General features: G+C 44.5%; 1 protein-coding gene across 4 annotated transcripts in view; it reads right to left on the minus strand.

The window, feature by feature from the left end:
- Positions 1-1,438: 1,438 nt before the first annotated feature.
- SLC39A11 (solute carrier family 39 member 11) overlaps positions 1,439-27,384 on the minus strand; it is a 270,490-nt gene continuing 244,544 nt past the window's right edge. For all 4 annotated transcript variants that reach the window (XM_081899865.1, XM_081899863.1, XM_081899862.1 and 1 more), the window contains 3 exons: positions 5,512-5,610; positions 3,835-3,993; positions 1,439-3,160 (listed from right to left, as the gene is read on the minus strand). In XM_081899865.1, the coding sequence (XP_081755991.1) occupies positions 3,082-3,160; positions 3,835-3,993; positions 5,512-5,610 (337 nt within the window). In that variant the 3' untranslated portion in view covers positions 1,439-3,081. The remainder of the gene's footprint in view (positions 3,161-3,834; positions 3,994-5,511; positions 5,611-27,384) is intronic.

Here is a 27,384-nt window from a genome sequence, read left to right on the forward strand (position 1 = left end):
TTAAGAAGCATCAAGCCCTTCTATTCGCAAAAAAACAAAACGCCTCCCTAACTAAACATAGTCAAAAACGTCTGGAGAGTGGCTGTGAAACCTGTCCCGTATATCACACCGAGATGCAAATGAAAATCTTTCAGATAATTTTTGGTGACTAAAAGGAAACAAAAATAGATACCAGTGACCCAACTATTAGCCCTCTTGCCCCCAGGTTTTTCTAGCACATTTCTGTCTGTGCCAGCCAGCAAACTGCTTGCCCACAAAATACTAGTTCCTTCAGTTCTGCCAAGAAATAAATGCATTACAGCCATTTGTTGATTTCCCCAGTAATAGTCAATCTCATGCTTATTCACTTTGTTCCTTATAGAGAGCTCCTGCAAAGGTTTCTTCCCATTAACGTTTAGGGATCTTCCTCTTGTCTGTTTCACTTCAGACAAATCACATTGACACACACTCCAAATAAGCCTCTCTCAGCAGCTCTCTCTCTCTGCCCCTCACACACACACACACACACACACACAGAGAAAGAAGCAGAAAAAGTTAAAAACGACAGTTACTTGAATAACAGTCACAATAGAATGGAATGCCTCTCTCATGTGACTCACAGTCAGCCAATTACATGAGAACTACTGCCAAAGGGAAAACCCCATGTTAAAAATGCACAGTAATTTAACATAAGTAAACATTCCCATTTCCATAATGGAAATTAAACCATTATACTTTGTGGTTCAAGGTACTCCAATGCATTTAACTTGTAATATGGAAAGAGAGGTTCAGCTGTGTCCTGGGCAATTCTTTTGACATTTGCTCCTCAAGGTCACTTCCAGGAATACAGACTGGCTCGCATTCACCATCAATTGAGTAAGGAAGGCACACTGTCTAACCAGACATTAAAGGTAAAGGTACCCCTGCCCGTATGGGCCAGTCTTGACAGACTCTGGGGTTGTGCGCCCATCTCACTTAAGAGGCCAGGGGCCAGCGCTGTCCGGAGACACTTCCGGGTCACGTGGCCAGTGTGACATCGCTGCTCTGGTGAGCCAGAGCCGCACACGGAAACGCCGTTTACCTTCCCGCTGGTAAGCGGTCCCTATTTATCTACTTGCACCCGGAGGTGCTTTCGAACTGCTAGGTTGGCAGGCGCTGGGACCAAGCAGCGGGAGCGCACCCCACCGCAGGGATTCGAACCGCTGACCTTTTGATCAGCAAGTCCTAGGCGCTGAGGCTTTAACCCACAGCGCCACCTCATTATTATTGCAGTACAGCAAGGGGCTTTGAATGGTTACCAGAAGCAACAGTGTGAACGGACCAAGGATCCGATGAAGCAAACTCAACTACGTTTGAGCCCGAATAGTTGTACTTACGGACAAGCGGGTTAGAACGAACAATAATAAAAAAAAAGGGAGAGAGATGGCAGGAGAAAGAAATTAGTCCAATGACTCAAACACAATTTTTAAAATCTCTTTTATTCAGACTCACCACAGTTAAAAAGTCAGATCAATTACTAATCATCGTTATGTACTGGTCTTTGTGCATACAAACAAAACCACACACACTGAAGAAACAAGCCCATGGGCTTTCAATTAATTTAGTCCAAGAGCACCAACTGGCTGATGGTAACCACATGACCCCTGGGAAGCCCCCGGCACACACATACTCCTTATGCTCTGTCCCCCCTGGAGAAAATAGATATCACAAAGCAACCAAAGTAATCCTGCCTTGTGAACTGGGAGAAAAGCCATGGTGGGGATGTGTGTGTGGCACTGGTTATCCAGAGGCCTCTTTTGCAGAGGTGACATATAGGAAGACAGGTTCCAGCGACACACACACAATTCTTGAGGTTTAACCTGCAAGTACAAATGCTACAGACAAAAAGCAAGAAGCCCTTAGCTGTCAAAAGTATATGATGTACCAATGCAAGCTCTCTTACTTCTGTTTCCGCCGTGGAGCACAATGGGCGTGTCTTTTTTACTCAGGGATCTCAATCCTTATAGCTGATCTGCCAATGAATTGGTACTGATTTTCTGGATGAACACAAGTTGTCAACTAACCCCATCAGTTTACTCTGCCCCACTCTACTCTCTTGCATTCATCACAAGGAAGCAGGTGGGAATAATTCCCCAATAAAGCCCTCTTGCTATCATAGCAAATAAAGATATTAGAAAACGCAGGTAGGGAGTGAGGGGTGGAATTAGGTGATAGGGCAATAGGTCTCCTAGTGTTGACACTCGGAGGCTCAGATCCACCTTCAGTGCTGAACTCTGCTTGCTTGAGATGGTAGAAAATGCCATATTGGCATGTCAACTGAGTTAAGAGCTTAGATTAACGATTCACAGAGGCTCAACCTCCAGAAACCCTACAGTAGTAAGTCCAGAAGTAGTAACCCTCCATAACTCTAAAACTGAAGGGTGATTATTTCCTACCAGACAAGGGATATTAGGAAATGAGTGCACCTACGGGAACAGCACTATAGAAGCCCAGACACTTGACAGAAGAAGTGCAGCCTTCACTTAAGATTTGCCACAAACACTTTGCAATGTTCCCTTGCTCTCCAGGTAAACCTTCAATACCATATGCAAGAAAGCTCTTGCTCCCCACCTCTAAACACAGCCCCTTTTATTGATTAAAAGAAATGATCTATCCATTTCGACAAGTAGTGAAGCCGAATATTTCAACAGCTAAAAACAAAGCACTGTATGGACTTCTCTCGTAGGTCACTCTTGTAGGCCATTTCAGCTCTTTGATGTTGCCTTGCACCACTCAGTTTATAACACACAACAAGATTTGTGAAGACACAGCAAAGACAATCACCACAGATTAGACCTGACCTCATACCAACAACCCCGCTGGAAAAGAAGTAATGGAGTGGCAGGAGGGACCACAAGAATGACTTTCCTGTGTTTTTCAAAACCACCCACATTAACATTATGGCAAATTTTAAGTCTGTATAATTTAAGTCAAATCAACATTAACCCAGATCAGTATTATTATTACGTAAAAATGCATTGTTCCCATTCCAGCTTCTGCTGTGCATTTTGTCCAGAATGACATATTCTGAAGGTCAAAGATGGGGAAAGTTGGCATCGCCTGTTATCCAAGTCCAACATCCAGGGACATCATGACCACAAATCCTAAGATCGATGTCCAGGAAGCCAGCTTCCCATTGCCACTGCGAAGAGAGGGGAGGTAGGGGAAGAGAAGTTAAGGTCTGCATTCCAAATGGTATTTGCTGTTGTTGTTGTTTTGTTTGTTTCCTTATCTGACACAAAAATGTTTCTTCTTCCCCCTTTGGAGAAGCAAACAGTGCATTTAATGCCCTGTTTTATGCTGTTTGGTTGGGATGGTCATGATTTGAGGGATACTGACCAATGAGGGGAAGTGCTTGTGTAGGCAGAAGATACTGAAAACAGTGGCAGCTAACACACCAACAATTCCCCTCTAGAAGGGGAGAATTGGGATGAAGATGAGGTGCTTTTGACTTGCAGGGAGTCTGCTACTCCAACCAACTCTTAAGATTGGATTCTACGACATTGGTCTGAGTAGTTTCAGGAGGTTGCGAAAGTCTGATGTCCTGGGAACCAAAATCTTTTCCTCAAAAGCTGACTGAGAGGAGCTTAATTTAGGTGGCGTTGCTGCTGCTGCTGCCTGAAGTGGGTTTTCCAATCTTTTCTTCTCTACAGAACGGTTAAGTTGAAACAAAGCTACACTGGACCTCACAGTCATGCTTTGGTTTTAATCTCCCTTTGATTTGGTTTGCAGGGGCTTCTCTACCTGAGAGACATTTGGTGTTAAAAACAGCATGAAAGAAACAGAATGGATGTGGCTGAATAAGGAGTTGCTCACCTGATCTGTGCCTCTGGGATGATGTCGTCCATCACCACATATACCATTGCCCCAGCAGCAAAGGCCAAGGCGTAGGGCAGAAGAGGCTCTGCTAACACTATGGCAAAGGCCCCAAAGATGCCAGCTAGTGGTTCCACCATGCCACTTAATTGCCCATACCTGTAAAACAGCCCAAACAACATGTCACTAGACTAGGCAGGATGCTGTTCTGTTCTGTCCTGTGCATTGTGTTGTTTGTCCCTTCCAAGCTGCCACAGTTTGCGAAGTCAACACAAATCAGTTCTTCCCCTTCTCCTTGACAACTTCCCATTTGAGGCCAGGACAACAGGGATGATTATTGCCAATCATCACCACCACCACCACCATCATCATCTCCTCTGAAACCATTCAGGAGCAAACACTGCAAAAGACACTGAAAGGTGGCAAATGGCTACAGACAAAAGAGAACATCTATAAAGGTGAATTCTCTGCCCCATGCCTCTCCCTCCTCCACAGGGACCTTTTGCAGTCAAGATCTTTTGTCAATCAATTCCCTCCCAAAAAAATAAAAAATCTAGTTCTGTTTTTAGTCTGATAATCAAGTTTTGTTTTGGGGCAAAAACAGAGAAGTTAAAAAAGTCTTATTGGGATTGCAATTTGCAATATCTTTTTGTGGGGGGTTGGGGGGAGTTGCTACATATTATCAGTGTAGTGCTATCAGTTTTCCTTTCAGTGCTGCCCCAAGACATTCTACTGTGCTCTAAAGCACTGAGCCTCTTGGGCTTGCGGATCAGAAGGTCCGCAGTTCGAATCCCCGCTACTGAGTGAGCTCCCATTGCTCTGTTCCAGCTTCTGCCAACCTAGCAGTTTGAAAGCATACCAGTGCAAGTAGATAAATAGGTACTGCTGTGGCGGAAAGGTAAACGGCATTTCAGTGCGCTCTGGTTTCTGTCATGGTGTTCCGTTGTGCCAGAAGCGGTTTAGTCATGCTGGCCACATGACCCGGAAAGCTGTCTTTGGACAAATGCCGGCTCCCTCAGCCTGAAAGCAAGATGAGTGCCACAACCCCATAGTCGCCTTTGACTGGACTTAAGCCATCCAGGGGTCCTTTACCTTTACCTTTTTACTGCCAGAGGTGGAACTCAAACAGCACCTCTCCCAGAAGCAGAGCCCAAATGGTGCCCCTGTTTGGTCTCCCATTCAGACATCAATTCCAACCTTTGTCTATCCTCCTCTCAAGGTCACTTTGCCTTGCTTTGGCCAATTCTTATAATGGTTAACTAATCAATTCCTGTTCCCAGTGAACTCTGGGAAGTGTAGCTGTGTGAGGGGAATTTTAAGTGGGTCTCCTAACAACCTTCAGCACCCTTAACAAACTAAAGCTCCCATGATTCTTTGGTTGAAGCTATGGTTGTTTAAAGTGGTATAATACTGCTTTAACTGTGTAGTTCAGATGAGACCTACATGAGAAGTAGTAAAGGGATTTGCATTTCTAACTGATAGTTGGATTAGATAGGAGGACCTTTAGCAACCATAGAGTAGGTAGGCCCAGTTAGGAAAAGGATTGAGAACCACTGACATAAATAGCAGCAGCCTCTCCCAGTGTGTGAGAGAAAGTGTGAATCAGGGCCACTTGGACACATTTCCAGTTCCAAAGGAAATACAAAGGAAAGGTGAGAAACAGGTTCTGAACCTTACCAGAATGCTCTCCATGTCGAAAACCCAGCTCCACGCAAGGGAAGGCTGACAGCTAGTCCTTCTGGAAAGTTCTGGATTCCAATCCCAATGGCTAAATTCCTGTGCGAATAAAATGAAATAGATCATAGGTATTATATAACAGAAATGATGGCTGTGCATGGGTGGAGCAAATAAAAGACATTAGGCTGAGATAGTCCTTTTGTTGGCGAAATATTCCTTGTTATTAAACATGTCTCTTTAATGTCAGTATTTTCAGCCCTTGGGGCCTAAGGCAATCAGGCTAATGCTTGGCATCCAACTCAGGATTCTCATCTTCAAAGTGTTCTACATAAGTTACTCAACTTAACAATGCCCCTGGGAGGCAGGGAGGAACAGAGGTGGGTGGGGGAAAAGACTTGTCAAAAGGAGGCAGATAGCAAGTTTAAAATAGCTGTCTATGCGGAACTCCAAATTGCTGAAACAGACACCAGAGGCAGAAAGGTATTTTTTTAAAAAAAAACACACACAAAAAGTAGGGGAGGGGCATTGCTTTACACATTATTATTTCAGCCTGCTTCTGTTTGTTTGTTTGCTTGCTTGCTTGCTTGCTTGTAGTAGTCATAATAAAGGTAAAGGTAAAGGGACCCCTGACTGTTAGGTCCAGTTGCGGGCAACTCTGGGGTTGCAGCGTTCATCTCACTTTACTGGCCGAGGGAGCCGGCGTACAGCTTCTGGGTCATGTGGCTAGCATGATTAAGCCACTTCTGGAGAACCAGGGCAGCACACGGAAACGCCATTTACCTTCCCGCTATCTATCTACTTGCACTTTGACGTGCTTTCGAACTGCTAGGTTGGCAGGAGCAGGGACCGAGCAATGGGAGCTCACCCTGTCGCAGGGATTCAAACCGCTGACCTTCTGATCGGCAAGCCCTAGGCTCTGTGATTTAACCCACAGCACCACCCGCGTCCCAGTAGTCATAATAGTAGTATTTTAAAGCCTTTGGTAACTTCTACACATCCTGAGCTGAAAGGGGGGTTGCAGGCACAGGGCAAAAATGTGTTGTAGAAAGGATTGTGAGTTGGCATTGGGCATGAGATGCCACAGTTTAACAGTATACATCTCTTTTCATGTGGGAAGCTTACACATCAGGGAGTATGCTAAGCTAGAGCCTCTCACCCTGATTACAGATTTCCCAAATCGAAGAAGATGCTAAGATGCTGACACTTTCCCATCAACCAACTCTCCCTCCTTCAAAGTGCATTCTGAGCTGATGCAAAGAACAAAGCCAAGCACTCCTCTGAACTCTGGAATAGACATGCACAGAGGGTTGGAGGAACACATGTTCATGAAGACCCAGGTCTTGAATTCTGCAGGAGCAACCAGGAACACTGAGTTCCTTCAAAAAGCAAAAGTACCCATGGCTGCCCCATGAGAAAAGCCAACTCATTCAAACCAAAATCCATTATTAGTGCAGTATTTTTATTATCCTTTACCTTAACCTTTTATCTTCATTAGGCCCAACAAAATGTCGCAACATAACATGCAAGCTTTCGAGTTCACCAGAGTTCTTAATCAGGCTAGATGGTAAATGATTCGGGGTGGGGGTGGGGAATTGGCAGGCACTGTAGACATTTGTATTTGTGTCTGCTGTGAGTCTTTGGATGGGACGGGTGGGACGAGGTAGCAGATATCAAATGGGGCGTTGATAGGTGCTACTGAGATTTCAGATTGTGTGAAGGCAAACTGAAGAAAATACACATATAACAGCTGATTCCCCCACTGGGAAATGGAAAAACCAGCAGTGACCCAGGTCCATGCCTTTTACAGTTCCTTATATTCCTAAAAGAACCAGGAGCACCATACCTTACATTCCCCACTTCCCAACTGCTTGCCAGAGAAGAGGCAAAGGTTATTCCATATAGGTTGCTTGTTACAGAAAAGATTTCTAAAGAACATATTATATATAGATCTCTCTTGCACTGAGACACTCTCCTGTGTGGTTTTAATTCTAATTGCTGCAGAAACAAATGTCATTATACCAGACCCTAGCAGGACTGGAGACTGACTTGGAAGAAGGAAACAGTGATCTGAGGGATCCTCTAACAGCCAGGAGATGGGAGGCAGAGGCAGGAGAAACTGCAGGATTGGAGAGCGAAGAACAGGTGCAGGAGGATGGAGCAATAGGTCAGGCTGGTGGAAAGTCAAGAACTTCCATGCCTCCTCCTCCTGCCCCCACCTCTCCTGTTCCATTGCCTCCCAGGACCAAGTGAGGATTGGAGGAGGAGGGGCAGAAGCAAGTTACACACAGGTGGAGTCTGTGCCTGCTTGTGGGAGATACATAAGCTGAGGTTGGGGGCATGGCCTATTTGTTGTGGCAACTGCCTCATTGGGTGCAGCTGAGAGACGCAGGGCTGATAAGACATGCATTTTCCTAACTTGTAAATGCACTTTTGACAACTCCGCACTCTGGGCATTCCTTGCCTGACACATACTGTATTTTTCACTCCATAAGACGCACCTAGTTTTTAGAGGAGGAAAACAAGAAACAAGAAAGCAATGCAAAGCCTCTTGAACAAAGAGGCAGGAGCAATCCCACTGTGCTCAAGAGGCTTTGCGTGGCTATCCCTGAAGCAAGAAGAGCAAGAGGGATCGGTGCACAATGATCCCTCTTGCTCTTCGGGCTTCTGGGATAGCTGCACAGCCTCTTCAGGGCTCCTCACTGCCCTGAAGAGGCTGCACGCGGCTAAGCCAGAAGCTAGAACAGCGAGAGGGAGTGCTGCACAGCGATCCCTCTCACTGTTCTGGCTTCTGGGATAGCTGCGCAACCTGCATTTGCTCCATAAGATGCACACACATTTCCCCTTACTTTTTAGGAGGGAAAAAGTGCATCTTATAGAGCGAAAAATACGGTAACTTCCCTGTTTTGGCCAGTGCTGAATAGTGATGCATGGATGCCTCACATCATTCATGTCACTAGGTGGAGGACATTCTACATACAGTTCAAACCATGACAATTTGGAGCCTGGGAGTCAAGCTCCAGCTCCCTCCACTCCCACCAGCATCTTGTGCTAGTGGCAGAGGTATTATTTCCACAACATCACTGTTCAAGTTGCAGGTGTTTGGGGGTGTGCATTCCACCTGGTGGTGAACAGCCATTTTTTAAAGTCCAAGATGGGTTTGCATTTCTGGACAGAACTGATTCCAAAAAACAAAAGAGTGCTTCACTGATGTTTCAGCATTATCCATGGTCTAAAGCAGTGTGTAAAGGTAAAGGGACCCCTAACCATTAGGTCCAGTTGCGGACGACTCTGGGTTTGCGGCGCTCATCTCACTTTATTGGCCGAGGGAGCCGGTGTACAGCTTCCGGGTCATGTGGCCAGCATGACTAAGCTGCTTCTGGCGAACCAGAGCAGCGCACGGAAATGGTACCTGCCGGAGCGGTACCTATTTATCTACTTGCACTTTGATGTGCTTTCGAACTGCTAGGTTGGCAGGAGCAGGGACTGAGCAACAGGAGCTCACCCCGTTGCAGGGATTCGAACCACGACCTTCTGTTTGGCAAGTCCTAGGCTCTGTGGTTTAACCCACAGCGCCACCCGAAAGCATAGACTGCACAACAAGCATGGGAAGTTTCACAATTGAAGGCTCAGCTATAAGTCAGTTGAAAATGGAACATATTAAAGTGTCTTTGTCAACAGAAGATAAAGCATTTGTTTACTTGGTGAGGGTTTTAAGAGGCCAAGTATGCCGATTGCTCAGACATATAAAATGAGGGCCAATTTACTGTCTGGCTCAAATATTTCCAAACAGGTAAGGAACCCTGTTGCTTGGTTGGCACAGCAAATCAGCTGCTTAGCACTACCAATATGCTGTTTAGTTTTGTCAATACTGATGAGGTGCTCAATTCTTAAGAGAAAAGAATACAGGTCCTTGGTGTTAAACAGATGTGAATGTCTAACACTCCATCTATTCAGCCCTCAATAGCTGGTTGAGAGGGAACACAATCTTGCTAAGGGAGTGTCAAACCACACCGACATTTTATTGTCCTTAAAATAGAAACAAAGGTCACAGAGTTCCTGTCTTGCATTTAAACAGCGGGTAGATTTTACCTGCAGAGGCAGACACAGGGAAATGTGGTTAGGGAGGTACAATATTGAGTTTTAAAGTGAGAAATCGAGATTGAAATTTCTGTTAAACCACGAGCTCACTGGGTGGGCTTGGGCAAGTCAACAATATTTTAGTTTAATGTAGGTAGCAGAGTTATTGGGAGGATAAATGAACAGAGAATTTCAAAGCAATTTATACACTGTAAAAGCAGCTTTTGCCAACTTGGTGCCTGCCTGATTCCTGGGATGAAAACTTTTATCATGGTCATCATGCCGGGATAGATGAGAGCTGTAGTTCAAAACACCTGGCAAAGACTACTGTAAGATCCATTGGCCTTTTCCCATCCTATACTTTTCTTGCTGCTTCTAGTGTTCACTAGGATTATTTGCCTTGACTGCCATGTTTGCTTACAATACCATGTGTGTGTGCGAGCACACTATGGACTAAGCAAAATGGCAGCCAAGACTGGTCCACCAATGGTCACTGGTAGCAGCATATGAACATGAAGGGTTACAACTAGAGAGAACAGGAATCTGGGGAGTTGAGGTGGCCTACCCAGTCATCTGAGTGCCATCAATACATGCACTTTCTTACAATATTGTAGTATTGCAGCACAATGCTATCTGGTACCTGGCAAAGTAGCTAAAGTTCTTTCTGAGGATTTTCTATGTAATTCTAAACCATTTTGAGCCCAACTATGCATGCGTTGTATGTATGTACATAAGTCTATAGAAAGAAAACGTCTGTATTTGAAAATACAAGGAAGGAAGGACGTCTGCTCCACCCAGTTGACTGATAAGGCTCTTAGTTTCCCATAAATGGTCATGGGGTGGCTAAATACTAAAAGGCTACAAAAACATACAAGGCATGGGAGGCAGAGAGACTGAAGGTTACATAAAATTCTTGGCATGGGTGCTGCTGAGGTGTTGGTTTCAAAACTCAGGACTCACCTGGTGTATATTAGACTATCTGCAGGATCTACATCTGCACAAACTTGAAAATGAGGGATTCATTCTCTCATGTGAGCTTCTCCCAAAATTCAATTGAAAAGGAAACAAAAGCTTCCCTTATTGCATTTCTCTGTTTGATGACAGAATTTACAGCTCACAAACATGAAGGATTAACAACACCAGAGGGCACAGTCTGGACAAAAGCAGTACAAACCTTTATGTTGCCTCCAAAGCTCTGCCAACAAGTCCCAGCCATGCCCTGTAGTAACCCTCTTTCCTCTGCCACCTACGCACTTGAGGTATAAAATCTAAAATTTCACCTGCAATCCCAGTGCAATCGTCCAACGTATAGCGCAACCCTGGCAGCTGCAACTCTCAAAATGAATGCAGTTTTCATCAATGATGCTGTGGGATTTCAAAGCTCAGCATAATGGGGCTGTAGTGGTATCTCAGGTTAAGAACTTACCAGTAATTCGTTCTGGAGGTCCGTTCTTAACCTGAAACTGTTCTTAACCTGAAGCACCACTTTAGCTAATGGTGCCTCCTGCTGCTGCCGTGCGGCCACCATGCAATTTCTGTTCTCATCCTGAAGCAAAGTTCTTAACCTGAGGTACAATTTCTGGGTTAGCGGAGTCTGTAACCTGAAGCGCTGTAACCTGAAGCGTCTGTAACCCGAGGTACCACTGTACATGATTTTTTAATTTTTTTAAAAAAACCCTTCATCCCCCCATTGCGTAATATAACTTCAAGTTACAAGATAGGAGATTCCAACTAAACATCAGAAAAAACTTTCTGACCGTAAGAGCTGTTTGACAGTGGAACAGACGCCCTTGGAGGTTTTTAAGCAGAGGTGGGATGGCCATCTGTCATGGATGCTTTAGCTGAGATTCCTTGCATTGCAAGGGGCTGGACAAGATAACTCTTGGGGGTCTCTTCCAACTCTATGATTCTGTGAGCACTAAATCACCACACCGGTGCTTCCTTGTATGTAGGAGCTCCACAGACATGCAGCCTGCACACATGTTTCTTTTGCCATTCACTTCACTGAAATGCAGCCTTGCACACTGGAAGGGAAATGGCCCCTCTGCATTCTCAGCTGAGCACCAGCAGCTCAGTATTGGGTGAATGGAAATATTCTGCTTGGTGTTGCATGAATTATGGGAGAAAGAAAAGAGTGACCATTCTTGAAATTCAGAAGCCTCACCACGCCTTGACTTACCCCCAGTTTTAGCCAAATCATGGCCCTCCTCCTGGTAGCCTTTTAAAAACTGTAGCTAAACAGACAGTTTCAGAAGTTGGACTTCACCCCGACTCTTTGCTGAATAGTAGTGGTTGGGATGTGGGTGGCTAAACCACTGAGCCTCTTGGGCTTGCCGATCGGAGGGTTGGTGGTTTGAATCCCCGCAACAGGGAGAGCTCCTGTTGCTCTGTCCCAGCTCCTGCCAACCTATCAGTTTGAAAGCATACCAGCGCAAGTAGATAAATAGGTACCGCTCCGGCGGGAAGGTAAACAGTGTTTCCGTGTGCTGCTCTGGTTTTGCCAGAAGTGGCTTAGTCATGCTGGCCATATGACCCAGACAAACTGTCTGTGGACAAACGCTGGCTCCCTCGGCCAGTAAAGCGAGATGAGTGCCGCGACCCCAGAGTTGTCTGCAACTAGACTTAATGGTCAGAGGTCCCTTTACCTTTACCGTTTACAGCACCTAGCTCAAATGGGAGCACTTGCAGCATAGCTTTGGAGCCACTGCTGTGAAGCCAAACAAATCCAAGTAGGGCTGGGACAAGATTTCCCCACCTTTCCAGCAAAGGTTGCTCAGCGCCCACCTAAACACGAGTGCTTTTCCCCTTGAAACACAGAGCCGAGAAAGCAGGACCTCATTCTGTCCCCCCAGGTCCTCGCTCCTTAAAAAGGAGGCTCAAATCACCGCACAAAGACTGGCTTCATTCTCAGCTTCTGAGAAACCTCAGCAGCTGCAAGAAAGATCTTTTTTTCTGATACATTAAGCACTTGTTTCCTCTTAGCAAAATAAGACCAGTCTTGGTGGTGGGGAAGAAGAAGAAAAAACCACTCAGAGTTGTTTAAACTTATATATATATATATATATATATATATATATATATATATATATATGCGCAGGTTTTGGTGTCCTCGGGCTCGTGAAAATCTACGAAAGCATATATATATATATATATATATATTTGCTTTCGTAGATTTTCACGGGTACAGGAATGCAGGTTTTGGTGTCCTCGGGTGTCTTCCCGTGTAAAAGTTGGGGTGTCTAGGCGACGTTTCGACGAGGTCTCACTCGTCATCTTCAGGCTGGTGCTTTCGGCTTCTTGTTACTGGAACAGAGCAGGATCTCAGTGTTTGAGTTCCTATAAATACTGTTGAGGGGGTGTGGTGTATAGCCTCCAATGTTCTGGGCAGAGAGGAAGTTCCCAGGCTAGTGTGCCTTTTCTTCTTTTGTTCCTTAATTACTTGAGGGATATCCTGAGTGATTTCTTGAGTGATATCCTGAGTACCACTTAGGTGGGTCATTAGGTGTGGATTAGTTGCTAAAGTCTTTGTGTCTTGACCTCTTGAACTTTGTGAAGAGTTTTTCTGAGAAGATGGCTGTACTGCACTTAGTTGTGCTCTGGCTTGGCTTCGTGTATAGGGGCGAGCTGTGGTTTTGTGGCTTGTGTCAGCCAGATCTGTGTAGGAATTGCAGGGGGGTGCAGCATCCGGAGGTGCCACCATGGTTTGGCTACTGGATGGTGTCTGTAATTTATCTGTGGAGAGGGTCTGGGTTTGGGTCTGGTGTGGTTGATTGGTGATGGCGTTCTGTGTGCCTCTGGATCTGGTGTCAGTTTTTGTGGGGAGGGCTAATTTCCAGATGTCTGGCAAGCGGGATGTGTCGTCACGCTTGTTCATGTTGTGAGGGTGTTTCTCTATCTCGATGGCTTCCATGATTATTCTCTTGTGGTGATGTTCCATGTTAAAGAGCAGTTTGGAATCTGCAAAATTAATTTCGTGTCCTGTTTCTTTCATGTGTTGGAAAAGAGAGGAAGTTTTTTCTTCTTTTTTGACGGCATTCTTGTGTTCTGCGATACGTGCATTTATTCGTCTGTTTGTTTGTCCAATGTACGTGGCTGGGCAGACTTTGCAGGGTATTTCATAGACCCCTTGGTTTTCCAACTGGATTTTATCCTTGGGGTTTCTGAGGATATTGGCTATTTTTTGGTTGGTGCAAAAGGCTGTTTTGATATTGTGTTTATGGAGGATTTTGCTAATTTTATCTGTAGTGCCCTTGATATAAGGAAGGAGGGCCATGCCATTGTTTTCTTCTGTGTCTTGGTTTTTGGGGGGTGTTTCTTTTTGGATTAGCTTCGTAACCCTGTTTTGCTGGTATCCATTGGCAATTAACACATTTGAGAGATTCTGTAACTCAGTTGTCAAGTGGTCTTTGTCAGCCAGGCGTTTGGTTCTGGAGATGAGAGTCTTGGCTACGGAGTTTATTTGTGCAGGGTGGTGGTGTGATTGTGCATGTAAGTAGCGGTTGGTGTGTGTTTTTTTCCGGTAGATAGTGTGTCCTAGGGAGCCATCAGGTTTTTTGTAGATTAGGACGTCAAGGAAGGGAAGTTGGTTGTTGGCTTCTATTTCCATAGTGAATTGTATTTTGGGGTGTAGGCTGTTGAGATGTGTGAGGAAGCTATCCAGTTTTTCCTTCCCGTGTGGCCAAATTACAAAGGTGTCGTCAACATATCTGAGCCAAAGTTTGGGTTTGTGTTCTGACTTGTCTAAAGCATTGGTTTCAAAGTGTTCCATGTACAGGTTTGCGATGACCGGTGAGAGGGGTGATCCCATAGGTGCTCCTTCTATCTGTTTGTATCTTTGTCCATTGTGGATGAAGTACGTGTTGGTTAGGCAGTGGTTGGTCAGGTCCAAGATGTATTCGGGGGGATTGTATTTGTTTTGAATGGCTGTCAAGGCTTCATTAATGGGCACTTGTGTGAAGAGAGATACAACATCGAAGCTCACAAGTAGGTCATTAGGATGTAGGTTTTGCTTCTTTATTGTTTCTATGAACTGGAAGGAGTTTGGAACGTGTGAAGAGATGGATTCTGCATAGGGCTGAAGTTGCTTGGCGAGAAATTTAGCGAGATTTTGTAGAGGTGAGCCTATGGAGCTGACTATTGGTCTGAGTGGTGTTCCTTCTTTGTGTATCTTGGGGAGGCCGTAGAGTTTGGGGCATCTGGATGATTTTTCTCTGGGGATGATTCTTAGCTGGATTTCTTCACTGATAGGAGAGGCTTTTATTTTGGATTTGGTGGTTTTTTCCAGATAGGTGGTGGGATCTGTTTTTATAGGTTGGTAGGTAGGATCTTGGAGTAGATTTGATAGTTTTGCTTGGTAGTCCGATGTGTTCATCACAACAGTGGCATTACCTTTGTCTGCTGGGAGAATGATTATGTTGTTGTCTTTCCTCAGGTTGGTGAGTGCTTTCTGTTCTTCTTTGTGTAAATTGCTTCTGGGTGGTTTGCTGGAGCAGAGGATGTTGGTGACTTCAAGTCTGATTTTATTGGCTTCATCTGGGTTGATTTTGGTTAGGCTAGCTTCGACTCCGCATATGATGTTTTCCGTGGGGATGCGTCTCGGGGCGACTGCAAAGTTGAAACCTTTGGAGAGTACTTTGGTTTCAGTTGTGGTGAGGATCCTGTCTGATATGTTATGTACTGTTTGTTTCATGGGTTGTTGTGGAGGATTTTGCAGATTCCAAACTGCTCTTTAACATGGAACATCACCACAAGAGAATAATCATGGAAGCCATCGAGATAGAGAAACACCCTCACAACATGAACAAGCGTGACGACACATCCCGCTTGCCAGACATCTGGAAATTAGCCCTCCCCACAAAAACTGACACCAGATCCAGAGGCACACAGAACGCCATCACCAATCAACCACACCAGACCCAAACCCAGACCCTCTCCACAGATAAATTACAGACACCATCCAGTAGCCAAACCATGGTGGCACCTCCGGATGCTGCACCCCCCTGCAATTCCTACACAGATCTGGCTGACACAAGCCACAAAACCACAGCTCGCCCCTATACACGAAGCCAAGCCAGAGCACAACTAAGTGCAGTACAGCCATCTTCTCAGAAAAACTCTTCACAAAGTTCAAGAGGTCAAGACACAAAGACTTTAGCAACTAATCCACACCTAATGACCCACCTAAGTGGTACTCAGGATATCACTCAAGAAATCACTCAGGATATCCCTCAAGTAATTAAGGAACAAAAGAAGAAAAGGCACACTAGCCTGGGAACTTCCTCTCTGCCCAGAACATTGGAGGCTATACACCACACCCCCTCAACAGTATTTATAGGAACTCAAACACTGAGATCCTGCTCTGTTCCAGTAACAAGAAGCCGAAAGCACCAGCCTGAAGATGACGAGTGAGACCTCGTCGAAACGTCGCCTAGACACCCCAACTTTTACACGGGAAGACACCCGAGGACACCAAAACCTGCATATATATATATATTAACAACAACAAGAAGACGGTTGAGAATGGAGAAGGAGCTGCTGCGAATTTGCTTACCCAGGACAGACTTATTTCAATAAAGGGAAGAAGGAGGAGAGAGAGAGAGAGAGAGAGAGAGAGAGAGAGAGAGAGAGAGGTGGGGTGGGGGGAAGAGTATGGGGAAAACATCTCTTCTAGAAAACAGTAGAGCTGCTGTCTACACGCTTCCTCCTCCCCCCCCTCAGGCAGCCCCCCCCCTTTGCCTCTCCTTAGCACAAAGCAGCTATTACCACAGCAAATTAATGGGTGGGAGAGGAAAGTGTGAATAGAGGGGTCTGTGCAAAAAGAAACCACAAAATTGCCACTGAGCCTTCCCCCCACAAGGAGCTAAAACCCATTCTGACCTTGCTCTACTTTGCCTGCCTTAAAGGCAATTAGGTGAGGTGGTTTTGTTGTTGTTTCTTTGCTTTGTGGGGAAAGGGTAGGTGGTCAGGTGCAGATTGGAGAAGGAGGAAAAGAAAAGCAATTGCAGAAAATCTAGAACACAGATACCCCTTAGGAATCTTAACACTATGTGTGGAACCTGGACTATTAAGCCTATTCTTATTTTCTGTGGCATGCATTCAAAGCCACAGGAAGTGAAAGTGAACAATTACATGATCATTCTTGAGATTTTGTGAGTGCAATTAACAGCGCAATTCTGGGCATGTCTGCCCAGAAGTAAATCCTACTGAGTTTGGTGGGACTTACTCCCAAGTAAGTGTAAAGGTAAAGGTAAAGCTGTACACCTACTCCCCTGACCATTAGGTCCAGTCGTGACCGACTCTGGGGTTGCGGCACTCATCTCGCTTTATTGGCCGAGGGAGCCGGCGTACAGCTTCTGGGTCATGTGGCCAGCATGACTAAGCCGCTTCTGGCGAACCAGAGCAGCGCACGGAAACGCCATTTACCTTCCTGCTGGAGCGGTACTGATTTATCTACTTGCACTTTGACGTGCTTTCGAACTGCTAGGTTGGCAGGAGCAGGGACCAACCGACGGGAGCTCACCCCATCGCGGGGATTCGAACCACCGACCTTCTGATCAGCAAGTCCTAGGCTCTGTGGTTTAACCCACAGTGCCACCTGCGTCCCCGTAAAGTAATGGGATTAAAACCTTATAGATTTACAACAAAGAGATTTGGGTACAACTGAATCCCTCTGTAAAGATAATAAATCACTGAATCATAGAATTGGAAGGGATCACGAGGATCATCTAGTCTAACCCCCTGCAATGCAGGAATCTTTTGCCCAAAATGGGGCTCAAACCCATGACCCTGAGATTAAGAGTCTCGTGCTCTACCGACTGAGCTATCAACAAAGGTTTGTGCTTAACAACATATACAAAAAAACTTTTCTCCTTGAGTGGCATCCGGTTGATGTCTTTCTATGGACAGAATACATCTGTCAGAGAAAGAGAAGGCAACTCCTTCCCCTCTGGAAGTGCCCCCCCCATTTGCTACAAGGGGAGAGGAAATCACCCAAAACTGCCTTCAATCAGAAAAGAACGCCAACGGGATACCACCCCTTGCACCCCAGCATTCAGTAAACCTGAAGATTCTCTTTTGGGGTCTACAAGTCTCAAATACTGTACCTCTGCTCTCAGTTTCCATGCTAGCTAATCTGAGGTCACACTCAAACAACCATGGCATGGGCCTTCCACAGAACTTCTCCCCTGCCCTAGGAGAGATGAAGGGTCACAAACAAGAACAGAATGTCTTGTCTCATTCATAAACTCAGTCTCCTTCAGTAAGCAAATACACACAACAAACAGCTTTGTTTGAATCCAGGGTAGCGGGAAGAGCTTAATGAGGTGGAATCGCAGATTTTTACATCAACATTCCCTTTAAGTTCCCTCAAGGAGAGGGGTGGAAGTGGAACCCTGATGACTATCAAAACTTTCAGGAAGCTTATTTGCTTTGAGATGACAGTGTTTTACACAATTCCAACACTGATACATAACGGTTCTTAACACCAACCAAGTGACTGTGGGTTCCTGCCGTGGGTTGGGATTTGATTCTGCCCAGCCTTTGTGCAAGGAACTGTGGTAGAAGTAGCCAGACTGTGGTCAGATCTAATTAGCTAATGCTTTTAGGAAATGTTGTGACTCCTCCAGTTCAAAGGTGGAAAGGGTATCTTCTGTGATGGGTGGGCATTACAGTAAAGAAAGTATCTATCTTGTTACAATTTCTGGAGAAGAAATTTAACGTGATTGCTCCTCTATATGAGACCCATCTGTTCGTGGTTTCTCCCAAGTTTATTGGGAAAGATTATAACCCCAATAAAACTTCACTGTGCTCTGGAAAAGAAAAGATGCCTTATGAAGAAACTCTTGGTGTCGTTAGGAAATGTACACTACCAAGGCAGGTGACAGAGCTCAGCAGGAGTGCTTCGGTTGCACCCCACCCCCCCATACAGCCCAATGCTATGATGTGAGCAGCAGTGGAGTATTTAAGAGTAGAATCTGTATGGTGGGACTGCGAAGAACTGGGCAAAGGCCTTGCTCACCCTTCCAGGGCAGTGAACATTGCCTTGAAAAGCAAGATTGTTAAATTATGAATTATGGAGGCAAACAGAACGAATATCAAGAAACAGAAGCAGACTGTGAAAACAGAACAGAAACAGAACCAGGAATCAACAAGTAACATTCAGACAGACGGGGCCATTTTGTAGTTATTCCAGGAGCAGGAACAGGGTACATCACAACCGCAACTACTATGACATCACAGACTGGGAGCTTAAATAAATTTGGTCCTCAAGATTGCCTTCAACCTTTCCTTTGCAAATTTTGACGCTGAGTCGTTTCCAAGTATTTTCTGAATGCCATTATATTCTTTGAATAATGGTTATCTACATTCAACACTTAATGATATATATTTGACAACTGATTCCCCCCCCCCCCGAATTCAACAGCTGACGTGCAACGGTACATAGTCAGTTACATTGCAACAGTATGTTTGTTCTTGGTGATAGCTTGTGGTTAGTGAAAAGAGAGCTTAACCAGGAACCTGGGTTTTGGGCAACAAGCCAAACCTCAGGTTAACTCAGTGTGTTGCAGGAGCAAAAATGACCAGGAAGGAGCAAAGTGGCTGTGCAGTCCCAGTGGTGAGGTATTATCAGGAAGGTGCAGGCTCACAGACCTTGCTCCCAACCTATGAAGTCTTCTTTCCCCTCTGTCCTATTAAAATTATCCTGCCCTAAATGGAAACTTATGCAATGGACCTTATACACCGTATGCCTGTGAACTGGCATGGCATCACTTTGGAACTCTCTCATTAACTTTTTTTTAATATAAAAAAAGTAAAGAAATTGGCATCTCTGCATTTTTGCAAGGTCAAGACACAGAAAGCCTTCTATAAGCCTAAAACCTTGTTTTGAAGGGACTATTATTTTACAGACCGATTATGAAAGTAGGCTACATATTCTTAACAAGCCCCTTTTCACTCCGGCTTTCAATTCCCCACAGTGTATAATATGCATGTGTATTCCTGCATGGCAGGGCCCTTAACATACTGTTTTGATTGTTATCGCCTTGCCATGAAAGGGCCGATTGTTTTGGGTTCCTACAATTACATCATGGCTTCCCACTCTGGTTGCCTGTCAAGGTGTTTGATCGGAGCTCGCAGGTGGGAAGGAGTCCTGCGGTAAGCCTTGAGCACTTCCCCATACTTGCCCTACCTGTTAAACACAGCTGCCTTAGCACGCAAAGGCTCTCTTCTCCCCCCTCCCTTCCTTTTCTTGTGAACGCTCACGTAGAGCAGGCAAAGAAAATGAATTGGAGATGGAAGATACGGGAAATAAAACTATTGAGTTTAGATTCTGGCTCTCAGGAGACAGGCAGTGCTCAGAAGAACCTGTCAAAATCTTTCTACAGTTTCTACTTTTAGTTAAATATTTTTATTTATTTACTTGATTTGGGGGGGGGAGCTACTCCCCTCCCCCCCCTCCGGCTATGCCCATGGTCACGCACACTGCTGGAATTTGAACTCTGGAGTGCTGGCCAAGGGTGAATGTAGTCTGTAGTTGGTGGGGGAAGGAAAGGTTAATCTGTCCTATACAGTGGTACCTCAGGTTACAAACTTAATTTGTTCTGGAGGTCCGTTCTTAACCTGAAACTGTTCTTAACATGAGGTACCACTTTAGCTAATGGGGCCTCCCGCTGCTGCCACCACGCGATTTCTGTTCTCATCCTGAAGCAAAGTTCTTAACCCGAGGTACTATTTCTGGGTTAGCGGAGTCTGTAACCTGAAGCATCTGTAACCTGAGGTACCCCTGTACAATCTTCAGGGCTTGCAACTGCTGCTTGGGGAAGCGCTATGGCATTTTCTTTGCAGACCTACCTTCCTGTCTATATCTGCCTCCTCTCTGCCATACCTTGTCCTTTATTCCTCTGCCCACAGGCTGCCATTTTGTGTTTGAGCTCTACCTACCTATGAACTTCACAACCACTTGCTTTCCCTCTCCCGGTGACATATGGGTAGGTTTCTGTTCCATTATTTATTCTGAAATCACAAGGGGCTACAAAGGAAGAGCCTCATGTAAGAGAGCATGCACTGGTCTAGCACAGCCGATAAGATGCTACTTCACTAATTTAACAAAGCACCCCAACATGCTTTTAATTAGCCCCATCACTATGAACTCACCCTCCTTTTCTTACAGCCTCAGCTCACCATCTGAATTATTGGGGAAATATGCACCTGTTTGAGAGAGGACCCTTGTGAGGTTTGCAACAAAATCCTGTGTTTAGAACAGTTTAAAGTTCTTTGTAAATGTTGAGTGTTATTCTCATTACCACCTAGTAGAGCAGCTGCAAAGCATGATGCTCAACTGCTTCTTTAATACGCCTTGTATACCTTATTTATTATTGTTGTTAGAGAAAACAAAAATTGGGAACAGTCACTAAGAATTTAGAAGGACTGTTTAGATAACCTTTTATTTCACATCTAACATACCAACACAATGGTAAGCAGTGATTATTTTTACATTGTGTCTCTCAGGGACAACAAACAGAGGCTTTTACTTCCTTGCTACTTACACTTTTTTGGTTTGCATCAACCTCTTGCCTTTTTAGCTACAAGTGAATGTTAAGTAGTCTTCATTTTCTTCTATTTTTACTTTTTAAAAAGGAGCCTACTTTCCACTGCATCTCTGGTGGTCTTTGAGCTTTCCCAAACCCCAACAGCCACTGGCGAGGACCAAAAAAACGAAAAGCACAAGCTATATATTGTTTTGGAGGCTTAATTGGCTAGAAGAAAATGGCTCCACCTCACAATTCCAGCCCTCACACTGGGAAGGAATCAATTGGGTCTTATTGCCAGTCAATGGATGCCAATTCTTTCCCTCCAGCTTGCATATAGAATGCCGATTAACAGAGTAATAGGAAAAAAACCACCCCAATTGTGCTGTTAAAGGGGAAGTAAGGCCATTTATGAGCAGCGTAGAAACATTTATATCTGTGTCTGAGCTCAGGTATCTGTTCTCTGAAGAGAATCTCTTCAGGAAATTCAAGGACCTTTTAACTGTGCTTACAATAAGGCAGGGGTCAGCAAACGCTTTCAGCAGGGGGGCCAGTCCACTGTCCCTCAGACCTTGTGGGGAGCCGGACTATATTTTTTGGGGGAAATGAACAAATTCCTATGCTCCACAAATAACCCAGAGATGCATTTTAAATAAAATCACACATTCTACTCCATGCTGATTCCCAGACTGTCTGCGGGCCAGATTTAGAAGGCGATTGGGCCGGATCCGGCCCCCCAGGCCTTAGTTTGCCTACCCATGCAATAAGGCCATGAAAGCATATATAATACAGGAGGGCAGTTCTGTATAGCGAGTGGAGAACAAATGCAGTTGAAACCCCAGACCCTTTCTGAAATGCTCCTCACTGTGAATCCTAATACCCTGACTGCAGGAGGATGCTAGGCAGTCAATATGCCACACTTGAGAAGGGTACACATACCCATCCCTTGTCGTATTCTTGGGTATTTTCAGTGGCAGCACCACACTTATGGAACTCTCTCCCTGGGGGCATCCTGTGTCGTCATCGTCCCCCATAGAAACATTCAAGCGAAAGCGAAAGACATTTCATTTGTCCAGACTATATGTATTACAGATGACACTGGCTTTTAGTGGGTGGCACTATAGATAGCTTCCACTGCTAATCTCTATGAAAGTGTTTTTCTGTGACTTTGTGGTATTCCTTTGTATTATTTAATTTATGCTGTCAGCCACCCTGTTCCCTGGTTGGAAGAAGAGCAGGGTGGGAAAACAACCAATAAACAAAGAAATTAAAACACTGCTTTTCAAGCAGAAGGCCTCCTGTTAACATCTAAAAAGAAGAAGCCCAGGACAAGGCTAGGAGAAGGAGACGGGTCGAAGATTGCCGAGTGAGCTTCACAGGTCAAAACCAGCCAATGCATTGCAATGATGCAATACAGTGGTACCTTGGGTTACAAACACCTCAGGGTTACAAACACTTCGGGTTACAGACCCCACTAACCCAGAAGTAGTACCTTGGGTTAAGAACTTTACCTCAGGATGGGAACAGAAATCATGCGGTGGTGGCGCGCGGCGGCAGCAGGAGGCCCCATTAGCTAAAGTGGTACCTCAGGTTAAGAACAACTTCAGGTTAAAAACGGACCTCTGGAACGAATGAAGTTCGTAACCAGAGGTACGACTGTACTGCACAAAAAAAGATCAACAATTTCGCTGCCACCCCCCAAAGAAGACCTCAACAGCTCAAGTTTTTTTGAAATATGTAACCCTACTTTAATATGGCCCTGCTCCTGGATTCTGTATTAACCGCCATTTTGAAACACACTTCAAGGATGGCACCCACTCAAGAGTGTCCACATGGTGGCTCATATCTTTTGATAAGGGATAGTGCACAGTAAATTGCCCCAAACCAAGAAGGAACTGTCCTAGATTTCATGTGTAAAATATTATGCATTTATATTTAGAAGTGCCTGGGAGCAGAAGGAAGAAAGAGGCATCTGGGGAGAAAGTCTCCAGCAGGAAAAAGGCTGGGTATGTGGTTGAGTTCAACACAATGTATTCATTCAGGAAAGAAAAGGAGGGGAAAAGCACTTGTCTCACAGGGCTTTTCCCAGTGAAAACACCAAGATAAGTTTACCAAACACTCTTCACCCTAGACAAAGAGAGAAATTGTATCCTAGCCCCGCAGGCTGCTAGTGGCGGAATCCAAGGCCCTGAGTGTGCCTGTGGGTTCTTTGGCGAACAATATGTTTGCTCAGTCTTGTAGACACATCCTCAAGAAATCTTTACGACTGTGCTCAGGGCGACATTCCTTCTCCCTGCCCCCCACCCCGCTGCAGTGAAAAATAGAAAAAAAGAAGGGGATGGGCTTGATCAGGGGGTGCCAATTCACCCATTTTTATCTGGTGCCACTGACAAAACGAGGCACTGCTAAATATCTTTCACCACAGGATAGCACAAGCCAAACCAATCTGTAACAACACTGGTGCAATGGTAGCCACAACAAACAAAACCTCCTTGGCTTTAAGTTAAATCAGTCCTTGCTACTTAGCCCCATTTGGTCTCTCTCGCATGTGTACTGCTTTTAATGACTACTGGCACAATCAACCACATTTAATGATATTAGCCCCATAAAACAGGAATTATTCGTCAATTTGTGCAACAAAGCATCTCATAACATGTCAAGTTGTGCTTTGCATGCTGCTAAAGAATGATTAACGCAAGCCTCTCCCTACCTTTTAAAGGAAATGTTGCAGTACAGTGGTACCTCGAGTTACATATGCTTCAGGTTACATACGCTTCAGGTTACAGACTCCACTAACCCAGAAATAGTACCTCAGGTTAAGAACTTTGCTTCAGGATGAGAACAGAAATCATGCTCCGGCAGCGCGAGGCCCCATTAGCTAAAGTGGTGCTTCAGGTTAAGAACAGTTTCAGGTTAAGTACGGACCTCCGGAACGAATTAAGTACTTAACCCGAGGTACCAATGTATATAAAAGAACTTAGCATGCTTGCTTTTTTGTGATGGATCTTGATAATTAAGAGAAATGGTGCCAACAAAAACATATATATATAGAAAGCAGCCCTGGTTGCTGATTAATTATTGTGCAAAAGCCTCCTCTATATGCAGCAGCAATATTATGAGATGCCCAGTCCAGGCACGAAACAACTTTATGGGTCAACAATATGAGATTTCTTCTTCTTCTAGTACACCAAGAGAAAGGGAAAAAGAGAGGTATGTGATGTATTGAGGCATTTGTTGAGACAAAGATACTGGGGTGGGGGGAAGGAACAGCACACGCCTCAAGCCAATATAGGCTCATGTCTTCAGCTGGCACCAGAACAAAGCGATTCCAAAAATAGAGCTCAAACACCTAAGTAATCGCTCATGTGTTTTTGAGGAGTCAAGTCGTACGCATTGCCAAATCTATCGGCCTTACTTAGTTTTCTATGCTTTTGTGGCCAGCTTTATGGGATGGGGGGGGGAGGCAGCCCTTTTAGAAGCACGGAACAATATTTCACATGCTGTGGTAGTCAAGACTGTCTTCTTTGTTCTTTGAGTGGCCGGGGAAACCCAGCCAGATGGGCGGGGTATAAATAACAAATTATTATTATTTATTAAGGAATATGAAATCTCACTGAGCTTTCCAACAGCTCGTTTTTGTAGCATCCAAATGCACATAGAAGAGATTTTAAGGGTTTCTGAAGAGAAGTGGTTGGGCTCCCTCTCTTTTAAGATTCAGGGCATACTGAAAAAGGCCCTCTTTAACCAGGCCTTTGGCTGGTCAACATCCAGTGTGTTGTGGAGGGATTGTTGGGGTGGATTGTTATTGTTTTGATTTTTATTATGTACTCGGGTGTTTTTACATTACAGACCCTCAAAATGTCCCTATTTTCCAGGGACCGGTCCCGGATTTACAGAAGCCGTCTCAGTTTCAGATCTGATCCTGGAATGTCCCGCTTTTCCTTAGGGTGTCCCTATTTTCATCAGAGAAATGTTGGAGGGTATAGTTAGGACACCCGTTTTCATTGGAAAAATGTTGGAGGGTATGGAGTTGTGTGACACACACACAGCTCCGAGCCCAGGAGATAAGTAACTATACAACTTTTAAAAGATATCTGAAGGCAGCCCTGTATAGGGAAGTTTTTAATGTTTAACGTTTTATCATACTTTTATAAACGTTGGAAGCCGCCCAGAGTGGCTTGGGCAACTCAGTCAGATGAGAGTGGTATAAATTATAAAATAATAATAATTATTATTATTATTATTACTATTACTATTATTATTGAATAGGAGAAATGTTGAAGAAATGTTGGAGGGTATGACAGTGTGGTTTTATGTTTTCGAACTGCCCTGAGACCTGCGGGTATACAAGTTTAATAAATAATAATAATAAAAAACAAGGGAAGAGGCAGTAGCACAGTGCAGAATGATGTTGGAGTAGCCAAGCATACAGACCAGGAATTGCATCCTATGCAGACCCACAGGCGTTCCAGTACCACAAACCTCCATTGTCTGCATCAATTGCCACATGTTGGCCACCCATGAACTGGACTTCGGTACAAAAAAAGTACCACAAGCTGCAACACCCCAGAGTGTCCATGATTTCAGAGAACAGGAAAACATACTGTATTATTAAAGCTATTTCTTCTGTTGCCCCAAACACAAATAATCTGGGTTTTGGTTGAAAGCCCTTCTGCCCTTCCTGGTATGGTTTTTTGTTCTAAAGATATTTAATGTAGCTAGGCCACGCAGACAAAATGGGGTCAAATGTTTAGTTTGTACTATTTTTGGAAATGATTTAAGAGGGCCTTCCTTTGAGATCCCGCCAGCTTCATGTTAAAGCAGCACGCCCTCCATAGAAATGCCCACCAAAACTTTATTTTGGGGAGGAGAAATAAAAAATTGCACGTTAACACTGGCAAGGCTGCACACAAAGTACAATTTAACGATGCGGCGGCACTGATCCCGAGAAATTCTAGAATTGGAGAGAGCTTTAAAGCCTCGTTATAAAGGTTATTAAAACATTATTATTTTTTCAATGGGGGGGAAAAGCACATATGTGCATTAAAACTGGGTGGTCTGAAAGGAAAACTTTCAGGCCTCTTGCCCATCTAGAACGATTCTCTGAAATGCTGATGAATGTATGTTTGTAGCCTTGTCCATTATCAACTGCACAGAGCGTGCCCACCCCCCTTGTCACACTGCCCTGCCCCAAGCAGATAAGCCACAGTGACACCAGTGACAGGAGGGCAGTCTTACAATTCTTGACTACTACAGTCATACCTTGGAAGTCAAACGGAATCTGTTCCGGAAGTCCGTACAACTTCCAAAACATTCAGAAACCAAAGTGTGGTTCTGATTGGCTGCAGTAAGCTCCTGCAGCCAATCAGAAGCCACGGAAGCCCCATCGGACGTTCAGGTTCCAAAGGATGTTTGCAAACTGGAACACTCACTTCCGGGTTTGCGGCGTTCGGGAGCTAAGGTACGACTGTACTTGTTTCAGGATCTGGGAGAAGTACCCAGAATCTGGGGAAAGCCTAGGACTTTGTGCTGTATGTCAAGGCTATACACAGAACACCTGTGCATCTTCAGCAAAGGAATCAGGCAGAGGGGGAATGATATGGTGGTTGCACCCATGACTTCAATACTGAACTGAAATTCCACCTATAAATTTCCACAGAAAGATGCTCTAGGGATTCAGTTGTAACTTAAACATTGACATAGTAAAATTCATGGCACAACCGGATTGCAGTTCCCAGTTTTAAGTGCTAACATGCCACCCAGGGCAACACATTAATCTCTTTTGCAAGGAATATGCCTTGAACTATAATGATAAATAAGATAATATTTAGTTAGCTCAGAACTGCATCACCCTGAAGCATAACTGTGCTCTGAAGAAACATGTACCAACTTAGATGCAGATTGTTAATTGATTTAAAATTTAAAAACAAATACACCAATACATACCCACAGGGATTCAAAATTCAAATGCAAAACCAAACAAGATGCTTTGAAGATGATAATCCAGTTGTCTTTCTTAACCCTCTTAAGCTAATGTGGACTCCAGTAAGTCTTAAATATTTGTAGAACATCCGCCCATTTTTTTAAGCAAAACTCCCCACTTTTTCATATTTTTTTTAAAGTTTAACTTACTAAAAGGGGTCTGATTTACTGCCTAAAGTCAATCCCAACATTACTTAAGCAATACTCTCTTTTTAAAAGAAAGCATTATAAAGCAAGTTGAACTTCAATTCCTACAACATTGCCCTCCTCCAAATGAGTAGATTAAAAT

The sequence above is a fragment of the Podarcis melisellensis genome, assembly GCF_964234715.1.
Source record: "Podarcis melisellensis genome assembly, chromosome: 2".
In the NCBI taxonomy this organism is placed as follows: domain Eukaryota; kingdom Metazoa; phylum Chordata; class Lepidosauria; order Squamata; family Lacertidae; genus Podarcis; species Podarcis melisellensis.